Raw genomic sequence first — 22,931 nt, forward strand, 5'->3', positions numbered from 1 at the left:
GAGACACATAGGGACCCACAGGGACACACAGAAACCCCATAGGGACCCCATAGGGACCCACAAGGACACACAGAAACCCCACAGGGACCCCATAGAGACCCCATAGGGACACACAGAGACAGACGGAGACCCCATAGAGACACATAGGGACTCCCAGGGACACACAGAGACCCCATAGTGACACATAGGGACCCCACAGGGACACACAGAGAGCCCTACAGACACATAAGGACCCACAGGGACCCCATAGGGACACAGAGAGACCCATAGAGACCCCATAGAGACCCAGAAGGACCCATAAGGACACATACGGACCCATAGAGACACACAGATACACCACAGGGATACATACAGACCCATAGGCACACATAGACCCATAGATGACACACAGAGACCCCACAGAAACCCCATAGGGACACATAGAGGCCCCACAGAGACCCCATATAGACTCAGAGAGACCCAGACAAACCCATAGACACCCCATAGGGACATACAGGCACCCATAGGGACCCATAGAGACCCACAAAGACTCATAAGAACCCATAGGGCCCCCATAGACACCCCATAGAGACCCTGCCCACCCCACAGCTCAGCCCCACACCCCCCCCATTACCCCCCACTCACCACTCGCAGGCCGCGGTTCGCCGCTTGCTGCCGGGGCCTGGGTGGGGTGAGGCGCTGGGGGGGGTACAGAGTCGTTAATTACTCACTAATTACCCGTTAATTACCCGTTAATTACCGGTTAATCAGCGCTAACGGCGCCGCCGCTCACCCCCCGCCGCTCCCCTCCGCCTCCATCCGGGTCCCTCCGCTCTGAGGTAACGCCCCGCCCCTTACGTGCCCACGCCGCCGCCGCTCTGACGTCAGCACGCCGAGGCGGGAAGCAGGGAGGGAGGGAGGAAGGAAGAAGAAGTGTCATGGCGGCGCCCATCCGCGCCGGGCCTGAGGCGGCGCCTCCGCCATTGCCGGTGCCGGGCGGCGTGAAGCGATCGCGGCAGCTCCTCCACATGAGCGTCCTCTCGCTCAGCGCCTCCCCCTGCGGCCGCTACCTGGCGGCGGGGAACAACTACGGCGAGATCGCGGTGTTCAGGTACGGCGGGAGCGGGTCCCTGCGGCGGGAGCGGCGGGGCCGGGAGCGGAGCCTCCATGTCCTGTGTCCCCCCTTCCCTTCACCCGCAGCCTCTCGGCCGCCCTCAGCGCAGAGGCCAAGGAGGAGAGCAAGAGGCCCATTGGTGTGTTCCAAGGTGGGTATTCCCGGTGCATTCCCGGTATTCCCGCTCCCAGTGGGCAATGGGGGGGGTTTCCTGACGTTCCAGCCCCATTCCCGGTCCCATTCCCATGAATCCCAGCCCCTTGCCGTGATTCCAGCCCTATTCCTGTGCTGTGTGGCCCCATTCCCAACTTTCCAGCCCATCTCTGCTATATCCCGTTGAATCTCAGCCCCATTCCCAATATTCCCGCCTCATTCCCATGATTCTCATCCCATTCCCAATCTTCCCAGCCCCATTCCTAACGTTCCAGCCCACCCCCACTGTCTCCCATCCCATTCCCACTCTATCCCATCCCATTCCCAATATCCCCAGCCCCATTCCCACAATCTCTGCCCCATTTCCATGATGTCCTGTTTCCTTCTCGTGATCCCAGCCCTATTCCTATGATTCCTGTCCTATTCCTATGAAACCTGCTCCTATTCTTACATCCCTGCCCCATTCCCATGATTCTTGCCCTATTCCCGCCATTCCTGACCCATTCCCAATGCTCCCAGCCCCATTGCCATGATGGCCCATTCCTTTCCCGTGAATTCCAACCCCATTCCCAATATCCCCAGCCCCATTCCCGTGATTTCTGCCCCGTTTCCATGATGTCCTGTTCCCTCCTCATGATTCCCACCCCATTCACATTATTCCCATCCCATTTCAGCCCTATTTTATCATTCCTGTCCCATTCCCAGCCCTGTTCCCACCCTATTCCCATCACTCCAATCTCATTCCAGCTGCATTTTATCATTCCCACCCCATTCCAGCCCCATTTCATTGTTCCTGCCCCATTTCATCATTCCCACCCCATTCTAGCCCCATTTCATCGTTCTGTCCCATTCCCAGCCCCATTTCATCATTTCCACCCCATTCCCATCCCCATTCCCACCCCATTCCAGCCCCATTTCATCGTTTCCACCCCATTCCCAGCCCCATTCCCACCCCATTCCCAGCCCCATTTCCATCATTCCCATCACATTTCAGCCCCATTTTATCCTTCCTATCCTATCCCCAGCCCCATTCCCAGCCCCATTTCCATCATTCCCACCCCATTCCAGCCCCATTCCCATCGTTCCCACCCCATTCCCAGCCCCATTCCCAGCCATTCCCTGTCTCCGCAGCCCATCCGGGCCCTGTGTACTCGCTGGCCTCCAGCGAGCGGCTCCTGCTCAGCGCCGGCGATGGGGAGGTGAAGGGCTGGGCCTGGAACGAGCTGGGCAAGAAGGTGAGGCCCCGCCCCCAGCCCCATAGCCCCGCCCCCAGCCCCATAACCCCCCCCACCCATAACCCCGCCCCTCCATAAACCACGCCCCTATAAACCCCACCCCCAGCCCCATAACCCTGCTCCTCCATAAACCATGCCCCCATAAACCATGCCCCCACCCCATAACCCCGCCCTGTGCCGCATAACCCCAGACCCATAACTCCACCCCCTGCCCCATAGCCCTGCCCCTTCATAAACCACAACCCATAAAGCACGCCCCCAGCCCCATAACCCTGCCCTGTGCTGCATAACCCCGCCCCCAGCCCCATAACCCCGCCCCCAGCCCCATAACCCCGCCCCAGCCCCATAAACCACGCCCCCATAAACCACGCCCCCAGCCCCATAACCCCAGCCCCATAACCCTGCCCCTCCATAAACCACGCCCCTGTAAACCATGCCTGAGCCCCATAACCCCAGCCCCATAAACCACACCCCCAGCCCCATAACCTCACCCCAGCCCCATAACCCTGCCCCTCCATAAACCATGCCCCCATAAACCATGCCCCTAGCCCCATAAGCCCAGCCCCATAACCCCACCCCCTGCCCCATAACCCTCCCCCTTCATAAACCACACCCCCAGCCCCATAACCCCACCCCCAGCCCCATAACCCTGCCCCTCCATAAACCATGCCCCCATAAACCATGCTCCCGGCCCCATAACCCCGCCCCCAGCCCCATAAAACCCAGCCCCATAACCCCGCCCCTGCCCCATAACCCTGCCCACAGCCCCATAACCCTGCCCACAGCCCCATAACCCCAGCCCCATAACCCCACTCCCAGCCCCAAACCCTGCCCCTCCATAAACCACGCCCCCATAAACCACGCCCCCAGCCCCATAAAACCCGCCCCTGCCCCTAAGCCACGCCCCTTCTCCACAAACCCCGCCCCTTCCCCTTAGCCCCGCTCCAAGCCCTTAGCTCTGCCCACTTTATCTGCTCATCTCCTTAAGCCCCTCCCACTTCTCATTTAGCCCCGCCCCCTGCTCTGACCCCTCCCACCCCCCCCCCCCCCAGGGTACTCGGGAGCTCTGGACTCGCCGCCCCCCCTGCAGGTCAGTGATCTCTGACCCCTGGGGTGGGAGGAGCTTAAAGGGTGGGAGGGGCTTGAAGAAGGGAGGGGCTTAAAGGGAGGGAGGGGCTAAAGGGAGGGAGGGGCTTAAAGGAGGGAGGGACTTAAAGGGGGAGGGGTGAAAGGGGGGAGGGGCTTAAGGGGTGGGAGGGGCCAAAGGGAGGGAGGGGCTTAAAGGTGGGAGGGGCTTAAAGGGAGGGAGGGGCTTAAAGGAGGGAGGAGCTTGAAGGGGGAGCTTAAGGGAGGGAGGGGCTTAAAGGGGGGGAGGGGCTTAAAGGAGGAGGGGGCAAAGGGTGGGAGGTGCTTAAGGGAGGGTGGAGTTTAAGGGGTGGGAGGGGCTAATGGGGTGGGAGGGGCCAAAGGAAGGGAGGGGCTTAATGGTGGGAGGGGCTTAAGGGTGGGAGGGGCCTAAAGGAGAGGGGCTTATGGGTGGGAGGGGCCAAAGGGGGGGAAGGGCTTAAAGGAGGGAGGGGCTTAAAGGAGGGAGGGGCCTAAAGGAGAGGGGCTTATGGGTGGGAGGAGCCAAAGGGAGGGAGGGGCTTAAAGGGGGAGGGGCTTAATGCATCCCCCCCCAGGACGAGCCTGGAGGTGCCGGAGATCAACAGCCTCCAATTGAACCCACGGGTGAGGGGGGGGGGTGACCCCTATGACCCCCCCATTGAGCTCAGGTGACCTTATGTGACCCTGATCCCCCCCCCACCTCCAGGACAACTGCGTGGTGCTGGCGGGGGGGGACGGGGCCGTGAGAGTGTTGGACATGGAGAGCGGGAGCTTCACGGTGATGGGATGGGGGGGGGGGGGGGGGGGTGGGATATGGGATATGGGGTGTAGGGTATGGGGTGTGAGGTATGGGATATTGGGATAGGGGGTATGGGGATTATGGGGTGTGGGATAGGGGGTGTAGGGTATGGGGTGTGAGGTATGGGATATTGGGATAGGGGGTATGGGATATGGGATATGGGGTGTGGGATATGGGGTGTGGGGTGTGGGGTATGGGGTGTGGGTTATGGGGGGTGGGATATGGGGATTATGGGGTGTGGGATATGTGGTGTAGGGTATGGGGTGTGAGGTATGGGATATTAGAATATGGGATATAGGGTGTGGGATATGGGGTGTGGGGTATATGGGGTGTGGGGTGTGGGATATGGGATATGGGGTGAGACATGTGCGTTATGGGGTGTGGGATATGGGGCGTCGGGTATGGGATATGGGGATTATGGGGTATGGGATATGGGGTGCAGGGTATGGGGATTATGGGGTGTGGGGTGTGGGATATGGGGTGTTGGGTGTGGGATATGGGGTGCACGTTATGGGGTGCGGGTTATGGGGTGCGGGTTATGGGGTGTGGGTTATGGGGTATGGGGTTATGGGGTGTGGGATGTGGGGTGCGGGTATGGGGTGTGGGATATGGGGATTATGGGGTATGGGATACGGGGTGCAGGGTATGGGGATTATGGGGTGTGGGGTATGGCATATGGGGTGTTGGGTGTGGGATATGGGGTATGGGATATGGGGTGTTCGGTGTGGGATAAGGGGTGCGGGTTATGGGGCGCGGGTTATGGGGTGCGGGTTATGGGGTGTGGGGTTATGGGGTGCGGTGTGTGGGATATGGGGTGCAGGTTATGGGGCGCAGGTTATGGGGCGCAGCGTGTCCCATCCCTCCCTGCCCCATTCCCAGCACGAGCTCCGGGGGCACCGGGACCTGGTTCACTGCCTGGCGCTGCGGGACCTGCCCCCCCACGTGCTCTCGGGGGGGGAGGACGGGACCGTGCGGCTCTGGGGTGAGCCCCCCCCATCCCCCACCCCCCATCCCCCACCCCCCACCCCCCCCCCACACCGCCTGACCCCCCTTTTCCCCTCCCCCCCCCCAGATCTCCGCAGCGGGACCCAGGTTCAGGTCATTGAGGTGCACAAGTACGAGGTAAGGGGGGGGGCGGGGGACCCCAATGTTGCTCCTTCCCCATCTATTGGGCACCCCATTCCCCCCCCAGGGGTTCCTCCCTTTTCCCCCCCATTTCCCCCCCATTTCCCCCCCATTTTCTCCCTATTTCCCACTCGTTTCCCTTCTGGTTTTGGCTCCTTCCTTACCTATTTCTCCCACATTCTTCTTCGTTGTTTTCTGCTTATTTCCTCTTTATTTTCCTTTATTTCCTCTATTTTTCCTCATTTCTTCCCTGTTTCTCATCTGTTTCTTCCCTATTGCCTATTTCTTCCCTTTTTCCTCCTACGTTTCCTCTTATTTCCCCGTTTCCTGCTCTTTTCCATCTCTATTTCCCTTTAATTCCCCCTTATTTCTTCCTCATTTCCCCCTTTTCCCTCTATTTCCCCCCATTTCCCCCGATTTTCCTCTTCTTTCCATTTCCTCCCCATTTCCCCCCAAATTTCCCCTTTTTCTTTCCATTTCCTCCCCATTTCTTCTTTTCCACTTTTTCTTCCTTACCTGCTATTTTTTTCCATGCTTCTTTCCCTTAATTCCCCCCATTTCTCCTCTTTCTTCCATTTTCTCCCCCATTTCCACCTTTTCCCTCTATTTCCCCCCATTTCCCCCAATTTTCCCCCATTTCCTCCTCTTTTCCATCCCTATTTCCCTTTATTCCCCCTCATTTCCCCTCTTTCCTCCATTTCCTCCCCATTTCCCCCAATTTCCCCCAATTTTACCCCATTTCCTTCCCCGTTTCCTCCCCATTTCCCCCAATTTTACCCCATTTCCTCCCCATTTCCCCCAATTTCCCCCAATTTTACCCCATTTCCTCCCCATTTCCCCCAATTTTACCCCATTTCCTCCCCATTTTCCCCAATTTCCCCCCATTCCCCCCCATTCCCCACAGGAGTGCAGCCGCCCCAACCACGGGAAGTGGATCCGCTGCCTGGCCACGGACTCTGATTGGATGGTGAGATGGGAGGGGGCGTGGCCAGAGGGGAAAGGGGCGTGGTTGGGGAAGGGGGCGTGGTTAGAGGAGAAAGGGGGCGTGGTCAGAAGGAAAGCACAAGTGGTTAGGGGGAAGGGGCGTGGTCAGAGGCAAAAGGGGCATGGTTAGAAGGAAAGGGGGCGTGGTTGGGGAAGGAGGCGTGGTATAGAGGGGAAAGGTGGCGTAGTTAAAAGGGAAGGGGGCGTGGTTAGGGGGAAGGGGGCGTGGCCAGTGGATAAGGGAGTGTGGTTATAGGGAAAGGGGGCGTGGTTAGAAGGGAAGGGGGTGTGGTGTTTGAAGGGGGCGTAGTTAGAGTGGAAGGGGCGTGGTTAGAGGGGAAGGGGTGGTTAGGAGGAAGGGGGCGTGGCCAGAGGGGAAGTGGGTGGTTAGAGGGAAAGGGGGCGTGGTTAGAGGAAAGGGGGCGTGGTTAGGGGAAGGGGGTGGTTAGACGGGAAGGGGGTGTGGTTAGAGAGGAAGGGGGCGTGGCCTCGGGCTGACCCACTGCCGCAGGTGTGCGGGGGGGGCCCGGCGCTCACCCTCTGGCACCTCCGCTCCGTCACCCCCACGACCGTGTTCCCGCTGCCGCCGCGCCAGCACCACGCGCTCTTCCACCAGGACCTGGTCAGTATGGGCCCCTATGGACCCCTATAGACCCCTATGGATCCCTATACAGCCCTATGGATCCCTATACACCCCTATGGATCCCTATAGATCCACGTAGATCATTATAGCCCACTATGGGCCAGTACAGACAAGTATTGACTACTATAAAGCAGTAGGGATCAGTATAGATCATTATATACCAGTATGGACCACTATGGGCTAGTATGGATCAGATCAGTATGGATTGATATAGATCTATATAAGTTGGTATAATTGGGATCTATATTGGTAATACATATGTAGTGAATGTATTACTACGGACCAGTATAGGTCAATATGGATCATTGTGGGCCAGTATAGACCAGTATAGATCAATATGGATGACTGTGGGCCAGTATAGACCAGTGTAGATCAATATGGATTACTGTGGGCCAATATATACCAGTATAGATTAATATGGATCACTGTGGGCCAGTATAGACCAGTATAGATCAATATGGATCACGGTGAAGCAGTATAGACCAATATAGATCAGTATCGATTAGTATAGACCACTATAGAGAGCAGTACAGACTGGCATAGAAATTGCTATAGATCACTATAAACCAGTATACACAAATATACACCAGTATAGGTTACTATAGACAAGTACAGACAGCAGTGTACACGAGAATAGACATTGATATAAACCATTATGGACCAGTATAGATCAATATGGACCAAGATGCACCAGTATAGATTAGCATGGACCGCTATAGAGACCAGTATAGGCCACTATGTAGCAGTATAGACTAATATACACCAGGATGAACCAGTATAGATTAGTATGGACCAGTATACAGACACATATAGACTGCTATGTACTAGTATAGATTAATAAATACCAGGCTGGACCACTATAGATTACTATAGACCAGTGTAGAGACCAATATAGACTATTAGGTACCAGTATAGACCAACATAGAGCAGGATGGATCAGTATAGAGAGCAGTTCAAACCAGTATAGAGCCTGGTACAGAGCAGGATGGACCAGGCACAGTCCCCAGCCCCACTAGTGCCCCCCCTCCATCCTAGTCCCCTCCCAGTGTCCCCCTTAGACCAGTCTAGTCCTTCCCAGTGCTCCCAGTAACCGCCAGCTCCTACCCCAGTCCATCCCAACCCGTATCCCGGTCCATATCCCGGTCCGTATCCCGTATCCCGGTCTGTATCCTGTATCCTGGTCCGTATCCCGGTCCATATCCTATATCCTGGTCCATATCCCGTATCCTGGTCCGTATCCTGGTCCGTATCCCGTATCCCGGTCCATATCCCAGTCCGTATCCCGGGTCCGTATCCTGTATCCCGGTCCGTATCCTGTATCCCGGTCCATATCCTATATCCCGGTCCGTATCCCATATCCCAGTCCGTATCCCGCTCTGTATCCTGTATCCCGCTCCGTATCCCGTATCCCGGTCCGGATCCCGGTCCATATCCTGTATCCCGGTCCATATCCTGTATCCCGGTCCGTATCCCATATCCCGGTCCGTATCCCGGCCCGTATCCCGGTCTGTATCCCATATCCCGGTCCGTATCCCGTATCCCGGTCCGTATCCCATATCCCGGTCCGTATCCCGTATCCCGGTCTGTATCCCATATCCCAGTCCGTATCCCGTATCCCGGTCCGTATCCCGGTCCATGCCATTGCAGGTGCTGGCGGGGGGCCCGGGCCCGGCCCTGCACCAGCTGCAGCTCAGTGGGGAGCTGAGGGGCCGCGTCCCCTGCACCCCCCCGGCCCTGCGCTGCCTCTGCCTCAGCCCCCGGCCCCCCGAGCACCAGGTGGGGGGGGAAGGGGGAGGGGCTTCAAGAGGGAGGGGCTTAAAGAGGGAGGGGTTTAAGGGAGGGAGGGCTTAAGGGGAGGGAGTGGCTTAAGGGGAGGGGCTTAAAGGAGGGAGGGGCTTAAGGGAGGGAGGGGCTTTGGGGGCGAGGGGGTTAAAGGGTGGGAGGGGCTGGAGGGAGGGGCTTAAGGGGAGGGAAGGGCTTATAAGGGTGGGAGGGGCTAAAGGGAGGGAGGGGCTTAAAGGAGGGAGGGGCTTAAGGAATGGGAGGGGCTGGAGGGAGAGAGGAGGTTAAAGGAGGGAGGGGCTTAAGGGGAGAGAGGGGCTAAAGGGAGGGAGGGGCTTAAAGGAGGGAGGGGCTTAAGCGATGGGAGGGGCTGGAGGGAGAGAGGGGGTTAAAGGAGGGAGGGGCTTAAGGGAGGGAGGGGCTTAATGGATGGGAGGGGCTTAAGAGGAGGGAGGGTCTTAAAGGGGTGGGGGGGCTATGGGGTGGGAGGGTTATGGGGTGGGGGGCTATGGGGTGGGAGGGGGTTGTGGGGTGGGAGGGGGTTATAGGGTGGGGGGGCTATGGGGTGGGAGGGGGTTATGGGGTGGGAGGGCGTTACCAGCTTTAAGCCCCCCCCCTCAGGTGCTGACGGTGGCCGGGAACAGCCCCAAAATCGACGTGTTCACCAACCTGGGGTACAGGGCGTTCTCCCTCTGCTTCACGTGACCCCCCCCATAGACCCCCCCTTTAATAAACCTGCCCATTTTGGGGCTCTTTTTTACCCGTTTGGGGTATTTTTGGGGTTTGGGGGGGGCGTAAGGGGGTAACGGGGGTACAAGTGGGGTTTGGGGGGTCATAGGAGGCAATTGGGGGAAGGGGGAGGGAGGGGGACGAGCTGCTTCGGGTTTTTCCGGCCGCTCCGAGTGGCTTCGGGTCTTTCCGGCTCCCCCCGGAGCAACTTCGGCTCTTTCTGGCTCCCCCGGAGCAACCTTCGGGTCTTTCCGGTTCCCTCCGGCTCCCTTCGGCTCTTTCCGGCTCTCCCGGAGCAACTTCGGCTCTTTCCGGCCTCCCCCGGACCCCTTCGGCTGTTTCCGGCCCCCCCGGAGCAACTTCGGGTCTTTCCGGCTCCCCCGGACCCCTTCGGCTCTTTCCGGCTCCCCCGGAGCAACTTCGGCTCTTTCCGGCTCTCTTCGGGTCTTTCCGGCTCCCTTGGAGCAACCTCGGCTCTTTCCGGCTCCCGCTGGAGCAACTTCGGCTCTTTCCGGCCCCCCCCGGACCCCTTCGGCTGTTTCCGGCCCCCCCGGAGCAACTTCGGGTCTTTCCGGCTCCCCCGGACCCCTTCGGCTCTTTCCGGCTCCCCCGGAGCAACTTCGGCTCTTTCCGGCTCTCTTCGGGTCTTTCCGGCTCCCGCCGGCCCCTTCGGCTCTTTCCGCCTCCCGGAAGTGGAGCTGAGGCGGCTTCCGGCGGGGTCTGCGCGGACATGGCGCTGCCGGCGGCGCTGCTCCGCGGGCTCCGCGCTCCGGCCGCGGGTACGAACCGGGGCCGAAATGGGGCTAAAAACGGCTGAAAAGGGACAAAATGGGTCGAAAAGGGACAAAATGGGGACGAAAGGGCCATGGGGGAACGCGGGGGGGGGTGAAGGTCATGGGGGGTGTGGGGAGGGAAAGGGGGAATGTCCTTCAGAAGCCCCAAAACCGCGTTAATGGCCCCAAAAGCGGGTTTATTTGCCCCAAAAGCGGGTTCAAAACTCCTTAATACCCCCCCAAACCCTGTAGAACCCTTTAAACCCCCCACAGAACCCCAGAACGCCCCCCAAGCCCCCATAGAACCCCTTAATGTCCCTCAAACCCCCTATAGAACCCCTTAATGCCCCCCAAATCCCCTATAGAACTTCTTAATACACCCCAAACCCCCTATAGAACCCCTTAATACTCCCCAAATCCCGTATAGAACCCCCCAAACCCCTATAGAACCCCTTAATACCCCCAAGTCCCCTATAGAACCCCTTAATGCCCCCCAAACCCCTTACAGAACCTCTTAATGTCCCTCAAATCCCCTATAGAACCCCTTTATGCTCTCCAAACCCCCTATAGAACCCCTTAATATCCCCCAAACCCCCTATAGAACCCCTTAACGCCCCCCAAACCCCCTATAGAACCCTTTAATACCCCCCAAGCCCCCTATAGAACCCCTTAATACCCCCCAAACCCCCTATAGAACCCTTTAATACCCCCCAAACCCCCTATAGAACCCCTTAACGCCCCCCAAATCCCCTATAGAACCCCTTAATACCCCCCAAACCCCCTATAGAACCTCTTAATACCCCCCAAATCCCCTATAGAACCCCTTAACACCCCCCACACCCCCTATAGAACCCCTTAACGCCCCCCAAACCCCCCATAGAACCCCTTAATACCCCCCAAAGCCCCTATAGAACCCCTAAATACCCCCCAAACCCCCTATAGGACCCTTTAATACCCCCCAAACCCCCTATAGAACCCTTTAATACCCCCCAAACCCCCTATAGAACTTCTTAATACCCCCCAAACCCCCTATAGAACCCTTTAATACCCCCCAAACCCCCTATAGAACTTCTTAATACCCCCCAAACCCCCTGTAGAACCCTTTAATACCCCCCAAATCCCTTATAGAACCCCCCAATGTCCCCCAAACTCCCTATAGAACCCCTTAATACCCCCCAACCCCCCTATAGAACCCTTTAATACCCCCCAAATCCCTTATAGAACCCTTCAATGTCCCCCAAATCCCTTATAGAACCCCCCAAACCCCCTATAGAACCCCTTTAACACCCCCCCCCACCTCCTTATGGCTCCCCCCCATACCCCCCCCCCCATCCTGACCCCTATTTCTCCCCCTTCCAGCTCTCCGCAGCCTGAACACGCTGCCCACGGTGAGTGCTCCCTATGGGGGGGCCCATAAAGGGCCTATGGGGGGGGGGGGGGGCATAAAGGGGCTATGGGGGGGGGCTGAACCCCCTCCGTGCCCCCCCACAGGCCCCCCAATGGCGGGGCTTGGCTGCGGAGGCCAAGAAGAGCTTCGTGAGGGACAAGCCCCACGTCAACGTGGGCACCATCGGGCACGTGGACCACGGCAAGACCACGCTGACGGCCGCCATCACCAAGAGTGAGCCGGGGGGGACCCCTGTAATGGCGGGGGGGACCCCAAAGTGTGTGTGTGGGGCGGAAAGGGGGGGGAAATGGGGAGGAAAGTGGGTTTTGGGGGGGGCTAAATGGTGGTGATGGGGGGTAAAATGGGGGGGGACACCCTTATAATGGTGTTTGGGGGGGACAAAATGGCGGGGGGGATCCCTGTAATGGTGGGGGGGACCCCAAAGTGTGTGTGTGGGGCATAAAGTGAGGGGAAATGGGGAGGAAAGTGGGTTTTGGGGGGGCTAAATGGTGGTGATGGGGCGTAAAATGGGGGGGGACACCCATAAAATGGAGGGGGGGACCCACAAAATGGAGGGAGGGGTCATAAAGGGTTTTGGGGGGACCCTAAAGTGTGTTTGTGGGGCGTAAAGTGAGGGGAAATGGGGAGGAAAGTGGGTTTTGGGGGGGCAAAATGGTGGTGATGGGGGATAAAATGGGGGGGGACACCCTTATAATGGTGTTTGGGGGGGACAAAATGGTGGGAGGGGTCATAAGGGTTAAGGGGGGAACCCCAAAGTGTGTGTGTGGAACCCCAAAGTGTGTCTGTGGGGCGGAAAGGGGGGGGAAATGGGGAGGAAAGTGGGTTTTGGGGGGGCGAAATGGTGGTGATGGGGGATAAAATGGGGGGGGACAGTCATAAAATGGAAGAGGGGACCCATAAAATGGAGGGGGTGACCCCTATAATGGTGGGAGACACCCACAAAATGGCGGCGGGGACCACAAAGTGTGTTTGTGGGGTGTGAAGGGGGGGGAAAGGGAGAGGAAAGTGGGTTTTGGGGGGCAGAATGGTGGTGATGGGGGATAAAATGGGGGGGGACAGTCATAAAATGGAGGGGGGGACCCCTATAATGGTGAGGGGGACCCACAAAATGGAGAGGGGGTCATAAAGGGTTTGGAGGGGACCCCAAAGTGTGTCTGTGGGGCGTAAAGTGAGGGGAAATGGGGAGGAAAGTGGGTTTTGGGGGGGCAAAGTGGTGGTGATGGGGGGTAAAATGGGGGGGGACACCCCTATAATGGGAGGGCGGGTCTCAGAGGGCACAAGATGGCTGCCAGAGGGGCAGAAAATGACATCAAAGTGCCCCAAAATCGGGGGGTTTTGGGGCAAAAGGGGGGTCGGAGGCTTTGGGGTGACCCCTTTTTATCTTAAATATATATATAGGGACCCCTAAAAGTGGGGGGGACACCCCTATAATGGGGGGGGGGGTCTCAGAGGGCACAAGATGGCGGCTGCCAGGACCCAAGATGGCGGCTGCAGGCACCCAAAATGGCGGCCAGAGGGGCCCAAACCAACATCTAAGCCCCCCAAAGTGCCCCAAAACGGGGGGTTTTTTGGGGTGTTTAATGGCAAAGGGGGGGTGGGAGGTTTTGGGGTGACCCCCTTTTGTCCCTTCCTTCCTTATCGCAGTCCTGGCGGCCTCGGGCAGCGCCGAGTTCAGGCCGTACGAGGAGATCGACAGCGCCCCTGAGGAGCGGGCGCGCGGCATCACCATCAACGCGGCGCACGTGGAATACGCCACCCCCAAGCGGCACTATGCCCACACCGACTGCCCCGGGCACGCCGACTACGTCAAGGTCAGCGCCGACCCCAAAACCAGCCCTTTCACCCCCAAAACGGCCCCTTTTTGCCTTCAAAACGGCCCTTTCTACCCCCAGAATGACCCTTTTTACCCCCCAAATGACTTTTTACATCAAAATGGTGGTTTTATGTGGAAAATGAGTCTTTTTACTCCCAAAATGACTCTTTTTACCTCAGAAATGGTGTCTTTATGTGGAAAATGAGACTTTTTACCCCCTAAATGACTCTTTTTACCTCAGAAATGGTGTCTTTATGTGGAAAATGAGGCTTTTTACCCCGTAAACAACCCTGTTTATGACAAAAATGATGTTTTTTACCTCAAAATGACCCTTTTTACCTTAGAAATGATTCCTTTATGTAGAAAATGAGTCCTTTTACCCCCAAAATGGCTCTTTTTTACCTTAAAATGGGTCTTTCTACCCCCAGAATGACCCTTTTTACCCCCCAAATGACCCTTTTTACATCCAAAATAGTGTTTTTATGTGTAAAATGAGCCTTTTTATCACCGAAATGAGGTTTTTTACCTCAGGAATGGTGTCTTTATGTGGAAAATGAGCCTTTTTACCCCGAAAATGACTCTTTTTACCTCAAGAATTGTGTCTTTATGTAGAAAATGAGGCTTTTTACCCCCAAAATGACCCTTCTTATGTCAGAAACAGTGTCTTTATGTAGAAAATGAACGTTTTTACCCCCAAAATGATTCTTTTTACTTCAGAAATGGTGTCTTTGTGTGGAAAATGAGCGTTTTTACCCCCAAAATGACTGTTTTTACCTCAGAAATGGTGTCTTTATGTAGAAAATGACTCTTTTTACTCTCCAAACAAAACCAACTCTTTTTACGTTAGAAACAGTCTCTTTATGTAGAAAATGAGCCGTTTTACCTCCAAAATGATCCTTTTTCTCTCAGAAATGGTGTCTTTATGTGGAAAATGAGGCTTTTTACCCCCCCAAACAACCTTGTTTACCACAAAAACGACCTTTTTTTATCTCAGAACGAATCTTTTTACCTTAGAAAGGGTCTCTTTGCATAGAAAACGAGTCTTTTTACCCCCCAAACAACCCTTTTTACATCAAAAACATATCTTTAGCCCCAAAACCATTCCTTTTTACCTCATAGGACTCTTTTTGCCCCCAAAATGGCCCTTTTTACCTTAAAACCAGGTCGTTCTACCCCCAAAATGACTCTTTTTACCTCAGAAACGGTCTCTACATAGAAAAATGAGCCTTTTTACCCCCAAACAACCCTTTTTAGCACTAAAATGACACTTTTTACCCCAGAAACAACGCTTTTTACCTCAAAAACATGCCTTTAACCCCAAAACCGTTCCTTTTTGCCTCAAAAGACCCTTTTTACCCCCAAAATGGCCCTTTTCACCCCCAAACCGACCCTTTTTACCTCAGAAATGGCGTCTTTACATAGAAAATGAGTTTTTAATCTCCCAACCAGCCCTTTTTACCCCCAAAATGACTCTTTTTACATCAAAAATGAGCCTTTTTACTTCAGAAATGACCCTTTTTACCCCAAAACCACCCCTTTAAGCCCCAAATCACTGGTTCTTCCCTCAGAACAACCCAGTTTACCCCCCAAAAAGCTCTTTTTACCTCAGAAATGGCCCTTTTTAGCTCAGAAACCCCCGTTTAACCCCAAACCCACTCCTTTTTAACTCAAAATCGTCCTTTTTTCCCCCCAAAAAGACCCAATTGACTTCAAAAATGACCATTTTTAACCCAAAATGATCGTTTTTACCTCAAACCCGCCCTTTTCACCCCAAAACCAACCATTTTTACCTCTAAAATGACCTTTTTTACCCCAAAAACGCCTTTTTAACCTCAAAACCACCACTTTTTACCTCACCCCCATTGATCTTTGGGGGGTCCCCATTGGCTGTCGGGCTCTGCCCCATGGCTGTGGCTCTGCCCCATGGCTGTGGGTCCCCATTGGCTGTCGGGCTCTGCCCCATGGCTGTGGCTCTGCCCCATTGGCTGTGGATCCCCATTGACTGTGGCTCTGCCCCATGGCTGTGGGTCCCCATTGGCTGTCGGGCTCTGCCCCATGGCTGTGGCTCTGCCCCATGGCTGTGGGTCTGCCCCATAGCTGTGGGTCCCCATTGACTATTGGGCTCTGCCCCATGGCTGTGGGTCTGCCCCATAGCTGTGTGTCTGCCCCATGGCTGTTGGGCTCTGCCCCATGGCTGTGGCTCTGCCCCATGGCTGTGGGTCCCCATTGGCTGTTGGGCTCTGCCCCATGGCTGTGGCTCTGCCCCATGGCTGTGGGTCCCCATTGGCTGTTGGGCTCTGCCCCATGGCTGTGGCTCTGCCCCATGGCTGTGGGTCTGCCCCATAGAACATGATCACGGGGACGGCGCCGCTCGACGGCTGCATCCTGGTGGTGGCGGCCACTGACGGGCAGATGCCGCAGACCCGGGAGCATCTCCTGCTGGCCAAGCAGGTGCGTGGGGCGCTATGGGGCGGCTGTGGGGCGCTATGGGGCAGGGGGGTGAATCTATGGGGTGTTTGGGGGCGTCTGTGGGGCTTGGGTTTAATATATAGGGCTCAGAGTTGAGTTTGAGGGTTAAATCTGTTTGTGCTGGGGGTGAATCTGTGGGTCAGGAGGTGACGCTATGGGGCAGGGGGGTGAATCTGTGGGTCTGGGGGTTAAATCTATGGGTCTGGGGGGTGAATCTGGGGGTGTTGGTGTTAAATCTATAGGTCTCGGGTTAAATTTGTGGGTTTGGGGGTTGATCTATGGGTCTGGGGGTTGAATCTATGGGGTTTTGGGTTAAATCTGTGGGTCTGAGGGTTAAATCTGTGGGTCTGGGGGTGGATCTGTGGGTTGGGGGGTGGCGCTGTGGGTCAGGGTGTGAATCTGTGGGTCAGTGGTGGCAGTGGGTCAGGGTGTGAATGTATCGGTTGGGAGGTGATGCTGTGGGTCACGCTGTGGGTCAGGAGGTGACGCCGTGGATCACGCTGTGGGTCAGGGGGTGACGCGGTGGGTCACGCCGTGGGTCAGGAGGTGAATCTATGGGTCAGGAGGTGATGCGGTGGGTCAGTGGCGCTGTGGGTCGGGGGTGGTGCTGTGGGTCAGGAGGTGAACCTATGGGTCAGGAGGTGAATCTATGGGTCAGGGGGTCACGCTGTGGGTCAGGGGGTGATGCTGTGGGTCACGCTGTGGGTCAGGAGGTGACGCCGTGGATCACGCTGTGGGTCAGGGGGTGACGCGGTGGGTCACGCTGTGGGTCAGGGTGTGAATCTATGGGTCAGGAGGTGAATCTATGGGTCAGGAGGTGAATCTATGGGTCAGGAGGTGATGCGGTGGGTCAGTGGCGCTGTGGGTCGGGGGTGGTGCTGTGGGTCAGGAGGTGAATCTATGGGTCAGGAGGTGAATCTATGGGTCAGGAGGTGAATCTATGGGTCAGGGGGTCACGCTGTGGGTCAGGGGGTGATGCTGTGGGTCACGCCGTGGGTCACGCCGTGGGTCAGGGGGTGATGCTGTGGGTCAGGGGGTGACGCTATGGGTCAGGGTGTGAATCTATGGGTCAGGGGGTGACGCTGTGGGTCAGGGGGTGATGCTGTGGGTCACGCTGTGGGTCAGGAGGTGACGCTGTGGGTTGGAGGTGGCGCTATGGGTCAGGGTGTGAATCTATGGGTCACGGTGTGAATCTATGGGTCAGGAGGTGACGCCGTGGGTCAGGGTGTGAATCTATGGGTCAGGAGGTGATGCCGTGGGTCACGCTGTGGGTCAGGAGGTGACGCGGTGGGTCAGGAGGTGAATCTATGGGTCACGCTGTGGGTCAGGGGGTGACGCTGTGGGTCAGGGTGTGAATCTGTGGGTCAGGGTGTGAATCTGTGGGTCAGGGGGTGATGCTGTGGGTCAGGGTGTTAATCTATGGGTCAGGGTGTGAATCTGGGTCAGGAGGTGAATCTATGGGTCAGGAGGTGAATCTATGGGTCACGCCGTGGGTCAGGAGGTGACGCTGTGGGTCAGGAGGTGAATCTATGGGTCAGGAGGTGAATCTATGGGTCACGCCGTGGGTCAGGAGGTGACGCCGTGGGTCAGGAGGTGAATCTATGGGTCAGGAGGTGAATCTATGGGTCACGCCGTGGGTCAGGAGGTGACGCGGTGGGTCATGCTGTGGGTCACGCCGAGGGTCAGGGTGTGAATCTGTGGGTCAGGGGGTGACGCTGTGGGTCAGGGGGTGGCGCTATGGGTCAGGGTGTGAATCTATGGGTCAGGGGGTGACGCTGTGGGTCACGCCATGGGTCAGGGTGTGAATCTATGGGTCAGGGGGTGACGCTGTGGGTCACGCCATGGGTCAGGGTGTGAATCTATGGGTCCGGGTGTGAATCTATGGGTCAGGAGGTGACGCTGTGGGTCAGGGGGTGAATCTATGGGTCAGGAGGTGAATCTATGGGTCACGCCGTGGGTCAGGAGGTGACGCTGTGGGTCAGGGGGTGAATCTATGGGTCAGGAGGTGAATCTATGGGTCACGCCGTGGGTCAGGAGGTGACGCGGTGGGTCACGCTGTGGGTCACGCCGTGGGTCAGGGGGTGACGCGGTGGGTCACGCTGTGGGTCACGCCGTGGGTCAGGGGTGCCGCCGGGTGCCGCCGCAGGTGGGGGTGCGGCACGTGGTGGTGTACGTGAACAAGGCGGACGCGGTGTCGGACCCGGAGCTGGTGGCGCTCGTGGAGCTGGAGCTGCGGGAGCTGCTCAACGAGTTCGGCTTCGACGGCGACCGCACCCCCATCGTCGTGGGCTCTGCCCTCTGCGCGCTGCAGGTGCTGCCCCACAGCGCCCCATAGCGAGCGCCCCATAGAGCCCCATAGAGAGACACTGGGACCCATAGATGGGGCGGGAGCTGCTCAGCGAGTTCAGCTTCAATGGCGAGCGCCCCACAGCGACCCATAGCGACCCTATAGGCACCTATAGATACAATAGAGACATATGGGGGCTATAGAGGCACATAAGGACCTATAGACACCTGTGGGTATCATATAGGCACTTGTAGACAGGTATAGGCACTGTAGGGACACGTATGCACTTATAGGGACCACCCTATAGACATTTATAGGCGCCCTATAGACACTTATAGGCCCCATAGGGACACAGGGACATCTATAGGGACTCTATAGAGGCTTTATAGGTATCTATAGGCACTTATAGGTGTCATAGGGACCCTATAGACATGTTCAGGCACCATAGGGACACGTAGATGCTTATAGAGAGCTTATATGTGCTTATACATATCATAGAGAGCCATAGCGACACATACTAACACATCCCTGCCCCACATCCCCACCTTGCCCCACATCCCCCCCACATCCTGCCCCACATCCCCTCCACATCCTGCCCCACATCCTGCCCCACATCCCCCCCACACCCTGCCCCACATCCCCCCCACATCCTCCCCACACCCTGCCCCACACCCTGCCCCACATCCCCCCCCACATCCCCCCCACACCCTGCCCCACATCCCCCCCCACATCCCCCCCACACCCTGCCCCACACCCTGCCCCACATCCCCCCCCCCACCCCGCCCCACACCCTGCCCCCCATCCTGCCCCACATCCTGCCCCACATCCCCCCGACACCCCCCCCACCCTGCCTCCCATCCTGCCCCACACCCCGCCCCACACCCTGCCCCACATCCCGTCCCCCAGGACCGGGACCCGGAGCTGGGGCTGAACTCGGTGCTGAAGCTGCTCGAGGCCATCGACAACCACATCCCGCTGCCCCCCCGCGACCTGGAGCGCCCCTTCCTGCTGCCCGTGGAGGCCGTGTACTCCATCCCCGGTACTGCCCCACAGCCTGCCCCACAGCGACCCACAGCCTGCCCCATAGCCCCGTGCTGACCCCCATTGCGCCCCCCCCCCCCCAGGCCGGGGCACGGTGGTGACGGGGACCCTGGAGCGCGGCACCATCCGCAAAGGGGACGAGTGCGAGATCCTCGGCTACAGCCGGCAGCTGCGCTCCGTGGTCACGGGTGAGACCCGCGGCGCGACCCATAGCACTGACCCACAGCGGGACCCCTAGCACTGACCCACAGCGGGACCCACAGCGCGACCCCTAGCACTGACCCACAGCGCGACCCACAGCGCGACCCCTAGCACTGACCCACAGCGCGACCCATAGCGCGACCCCTAGCACTGACCCATAGCGCGACCCACAGCTCCCCCTCCCTCCCCATAGCCCAGCCCCATAGCTCCCCCCCCCATAGCCCAGCCCCATAGCTCCCCCCACTCCCCATAGCCCAGCCCCATAGCCCAGCCCCATAGCTCCCCCCCCCCCATAGCCCAGCCCCATAGCTCCCCCTTCCCCATAGCCCAGCCCCATAGCCCAGCCCCATAGTTCCCCTCCCCCCATAGCTCAGCCCCATAGCCCAGCCCCATAGCTCCCCCCTCCCCATAGCCCAGCCCCATAGCTCCCCCCCCATAGCCCAGCCCCATAGCTCCCCCCCTCCCCATAGCCTAGCCCCATAGCTCCCACCCCCCCCATAGCCCAGCCCCGTAGCCCAGCCCCATAGCTCCCCCCCCCCATAGCCCAGCCCCGTAGCCCAGCCCCATAGCTCCCCCCTCCCCATAGCCCAGCCCCGTAGCCCAGCCCCATGGCCCAGCCCCATAGCTCCCACCCCCCCCATAGCCCAGCCCCATAGCTCCCCCCCCCCCCATAGCCCAGCCCCATAGCCCAGCCCCATAGCTCCCACCCCCCCCATAGCCCAGCCCCATAGCTCCCCCCCCCCCATAGCCCAGCCCCATAGCCCAGCCCCATAACTCTGCCCCATGGCCCCCCCCAGGCATCGAGATGTTCCACAAGAGCCTGGCGCGGGCGGAGGCCGGGGACAACCTGGGGGCGCTGCTGCGGGGGCTGCGGCGCGAGGACGTGCGCCGGGGCATGGTGCTGGGGCAGCCGGGCAGCATGCGCGTGCACCGCAAGCTGCAGGCACAGGTGCGGGGGGCGGCCGTGGGGCAGGGTGTGGGGCGGCTGTGGGGCGGGTGTGGGGTGGGTGTGGGGCAGGCAATGGGGTGGGTGTGGGGTGGGTATGGGGCAGGGTGTGGGGTGGGTGTGGGGCAGGCTATGGGGTGGGTGTGGGGTGGATATGGGGAGGTTGTGGGGGTGGGTTTGAGCTGAGTATGGGGCAGGCTATGGGGTAGGTATGGCATGGGTAGGGGGTGGGTATGCGGTAGGTATGGGGTGGGTATGGGGCAGGTGTGGGGTGAGTATGGGGTAGGTATGGGGTGGATATGGGGAGGCTATGGGGTGGATATGGGGAGGCTATGGAGTAGGTATGAGGTGAGTGTGGGCCAGGCTATGGGGTGGGTATGGGGTAGGTATGGGGTGGATATAGGGCAGGCAATGGGGTGGGTTTGAGGTGAGTATGGGGCAGGCTATGGGGTGGGTAGGGGGTGGATATGGGGCAGGTATGGGGTGGTTATGGGGTGGGTTTGAGATGGATATGGGGTAGGTATGGGGTGAGTATGGGGAGGCTGTGGGGGTGGGTTTGAGGTGTGGGGCAGGCTATGGGGTGATTACGGGGTGAATATCGTGTGGATATGGGGCAGGCAATGGGGTGGGTATGGGGCAGGCAATGGGGCGGGTATGGTTCAGGCTATGGAGCAGGGTGTGGGGCAGGCAATGGGGTGTGGATGGGAGGGGTGTGGGGCAGCTATGGGGCAGGTAATGGCGTGGATATGGGGCAGGGTGTGGGGCAGACAGCGGGGTGTGGATGGGAGGGATGTGGGGCAGGTGTTGGGCATGATATGGGGCTGAGATAGGGTCTGTGGGGCAGGGTGGGTATGGAGCAGGCTATGGGGCAAGGTGTGGGGCAGAATATGGGGCAGCTATGGGGCAGAAAGGAGCTGGTGTGGATGGGAGGGATGTGCGGGGGGTGGATGTGGGGCAGGCAATGGGGCTGGTAATGGGGTAGATGGGTGGTTGTGGGTCAGGCTATGGGTCAGCCCCACATCTCCCCATAGGTTTACATCCTGAGCCCGCAGGAGGGGGGACGCCACAAGCCCTTCGCCGCCCATTACACCCCCGTCATGTTCTCCCACACGTGGGACATCGCCTGTCGCGTGCTCCTGCCCCCCGACAAGGTGAGATGTGGGGCAGCCCCACACATCCTGCCCCACACACCCCCCTGACCCATAGATCTGACCCAGACCCCATAGATCTGACCTAAACCCAATAGATCTGACCCCAAACCCCCTTTAACCCCCTAGAACTGATCCCAAACCACCTTTAACCCCAAAGATCTGACCCCAAACCCCATTTAGCCCCATAGATGTGACCCCAAACCCCGTTCAACCCCATAGATCTGACCCCAAACCCCATAGCTCTGCCCCCAAACCCCATTTAAACCCACAGCTCTGCCCCCAAACCCCATTTCACCCCATAGATCTGACCCCAAACCCCATTTAACCCCATAGATCTGACCCCAAACCCCATTTAACCCCATAGCTCTGCCCCCAAGCCCCATTTCACCCCATAGATCTGCCCTCAAACCCCATTTAACCCCATAGATCTGCCCCAAACCCCATAGCTCTGCCCCCAAACCCCATTTAACCCCATAGATGTGCCCCAAGCCCCATAGCTCTGCCCCCAAACCCCATTTCACCCCATAGCTCTGCCCCCAAACCCCATTTCACCCCATAGCTCTGCCCCCAAGCCCCATTTAACCCCATAGCTCTCCCCCCAAGCCCCATTTAACCCCATAGCTCTGCCCCCAACCCCCATTTAACCCCATAGCTCTCCCCCCAACCCCCATTTCACCCCATAGCTCTGCCCCCCACCCCCCCTGCCGCTGCCCCCCGGCTCTGCCCCACACGCCACCCCCCCCCGCGCTGTCCCTGCCCCACAGGAGCTGGTGCTGCCGGGGGAGGACGCGGCGCTGACGCTGCTGCTGCGGCAGCCGATGGTGCTGGAGCCGGGGCAACGCTTCACCCTCCGCGACGGGTCCCGCACCATCGGCACCGGCGTCGTGACGCAGCCCCTCCCCCCCTCGCCCGAGGACGAGGAGGCCAATTGGGGCTGACGGAGCCCATCCCCCACCCCCCCCCCGCCCCATTGACACGCACGGAGCCCATCCCCCACCCTGCTGTGTGCCCCATTGATGTGCTGCTATGAAGGGGGATGTGCAGGGGGAGGGGCGATATGGGATGGGGGAGGGGCGATATGGGATGGGGGAAGGGTGATAGGGGATGGGGGAGGGGCGATATGGGATAAGGAAGGACGATAGGGGATGGGGGAAGGGCGATATGGGATGAGGAGGGGCGACATGGGATGGGG

The 22,931-nt window shown here is 58.5% G+C and overlaps 2 protein-coding genes across 5 annotated transcripts; both read left to right on the top strand.

Annotated features, from left to right (window-relative positions):
• Nucleotides 1-604: 604 nt before the first annotated feature.
• THOC6 (THO complex 6) lies at nt 605-16,747 on the top strand. 4 transcript variants are annotated; one of them, XM_030474726.1, is made up of 13 exons: nt 605-678; nt 773-1,090; nt 1,180-1,244; nt 2,378-2,481; nt 3,534-3,571; nt 4,164-4,212; nt 4,295-4,366; nt 5,267-5,369; nt 5,460-5,509; nt 6,417-6,479; nt 7,008-7,118; nt 8,787-8,915; nt 9,543-9,681. In XM_030474726.1, exons 2-13 carry the CDS (start codon nt 918-920, stop codon nt 9,624-9,626), a joined length of 1,041 nt encoding a protein of 346 aa, XP_030330586.1. In that variant the 5' UTR covers nt 605-678; nt 773-917; the 3' UTR covers nt 9,627-9,681. The 4 variants fall into 4 exon arrangements, with proteins under 4 accessions (XP_030330586.1, XP_030330585.1, XP_030330583.1 ...); XM_030474723.1 differs by lacking the exon at nt 605-678 and adding an exon at nt 16,735-16,747 and having other exon boundaries at nt 778-1,090; nt 9,543-9,622; XM_030474724.1 differs by lacking the exons at nt 605-678; nt 8,787-8,915 and having other exon boundaries at nt 778-1,090.
• On the top strand, nt 10,315-22,869 carry TUFM (Tu translation elongation factor, mitochondrial). The gene is made up of 11 exons (XM_030474721.2): nt 10,315-10,429; nt 11,783-11,811; nt 11,915-12,044; nt 13,476-13,642; nt 15,991-16,095; nt 18,260-18,424; nt 19,307-19,439; nt 19,525-19,629; nt 20,440-20,591; nt 21,620-21,739; nt 22,504-22,869. The coding sequence occupies exons 1-11, from the start codon at nt 10,381-10,383 to the stop codon at nt 22,675-22,677; spliced, it is 1,329 nt and encodes a 442-aa protein (XP_030330581.1). The 5' UTR covers nt 10,315-10,380; the 3' UTR covers nt 22,678-22,869.
• The last annotated feature ends 62 nt before the right edge of the window (nt 22,870-22,931 follow it).

Source organism: Strigops habroptila, unplaced genomic scaffold (assembly GCF_004027225.2).
Source record: "Strigops habroptila isolate Jane unplaced genomic scaffold, bStrHab1.2.pri NW_022045612.1_ctg1, whole genome shotgun sequence".
Taxonomy (NCBI): domain Eukaryota; kingdom Metazoa; phylum Chordata; class Aves; order Psittaciformes; family Psittacidae; genus Strigops; species Strigops habroptila.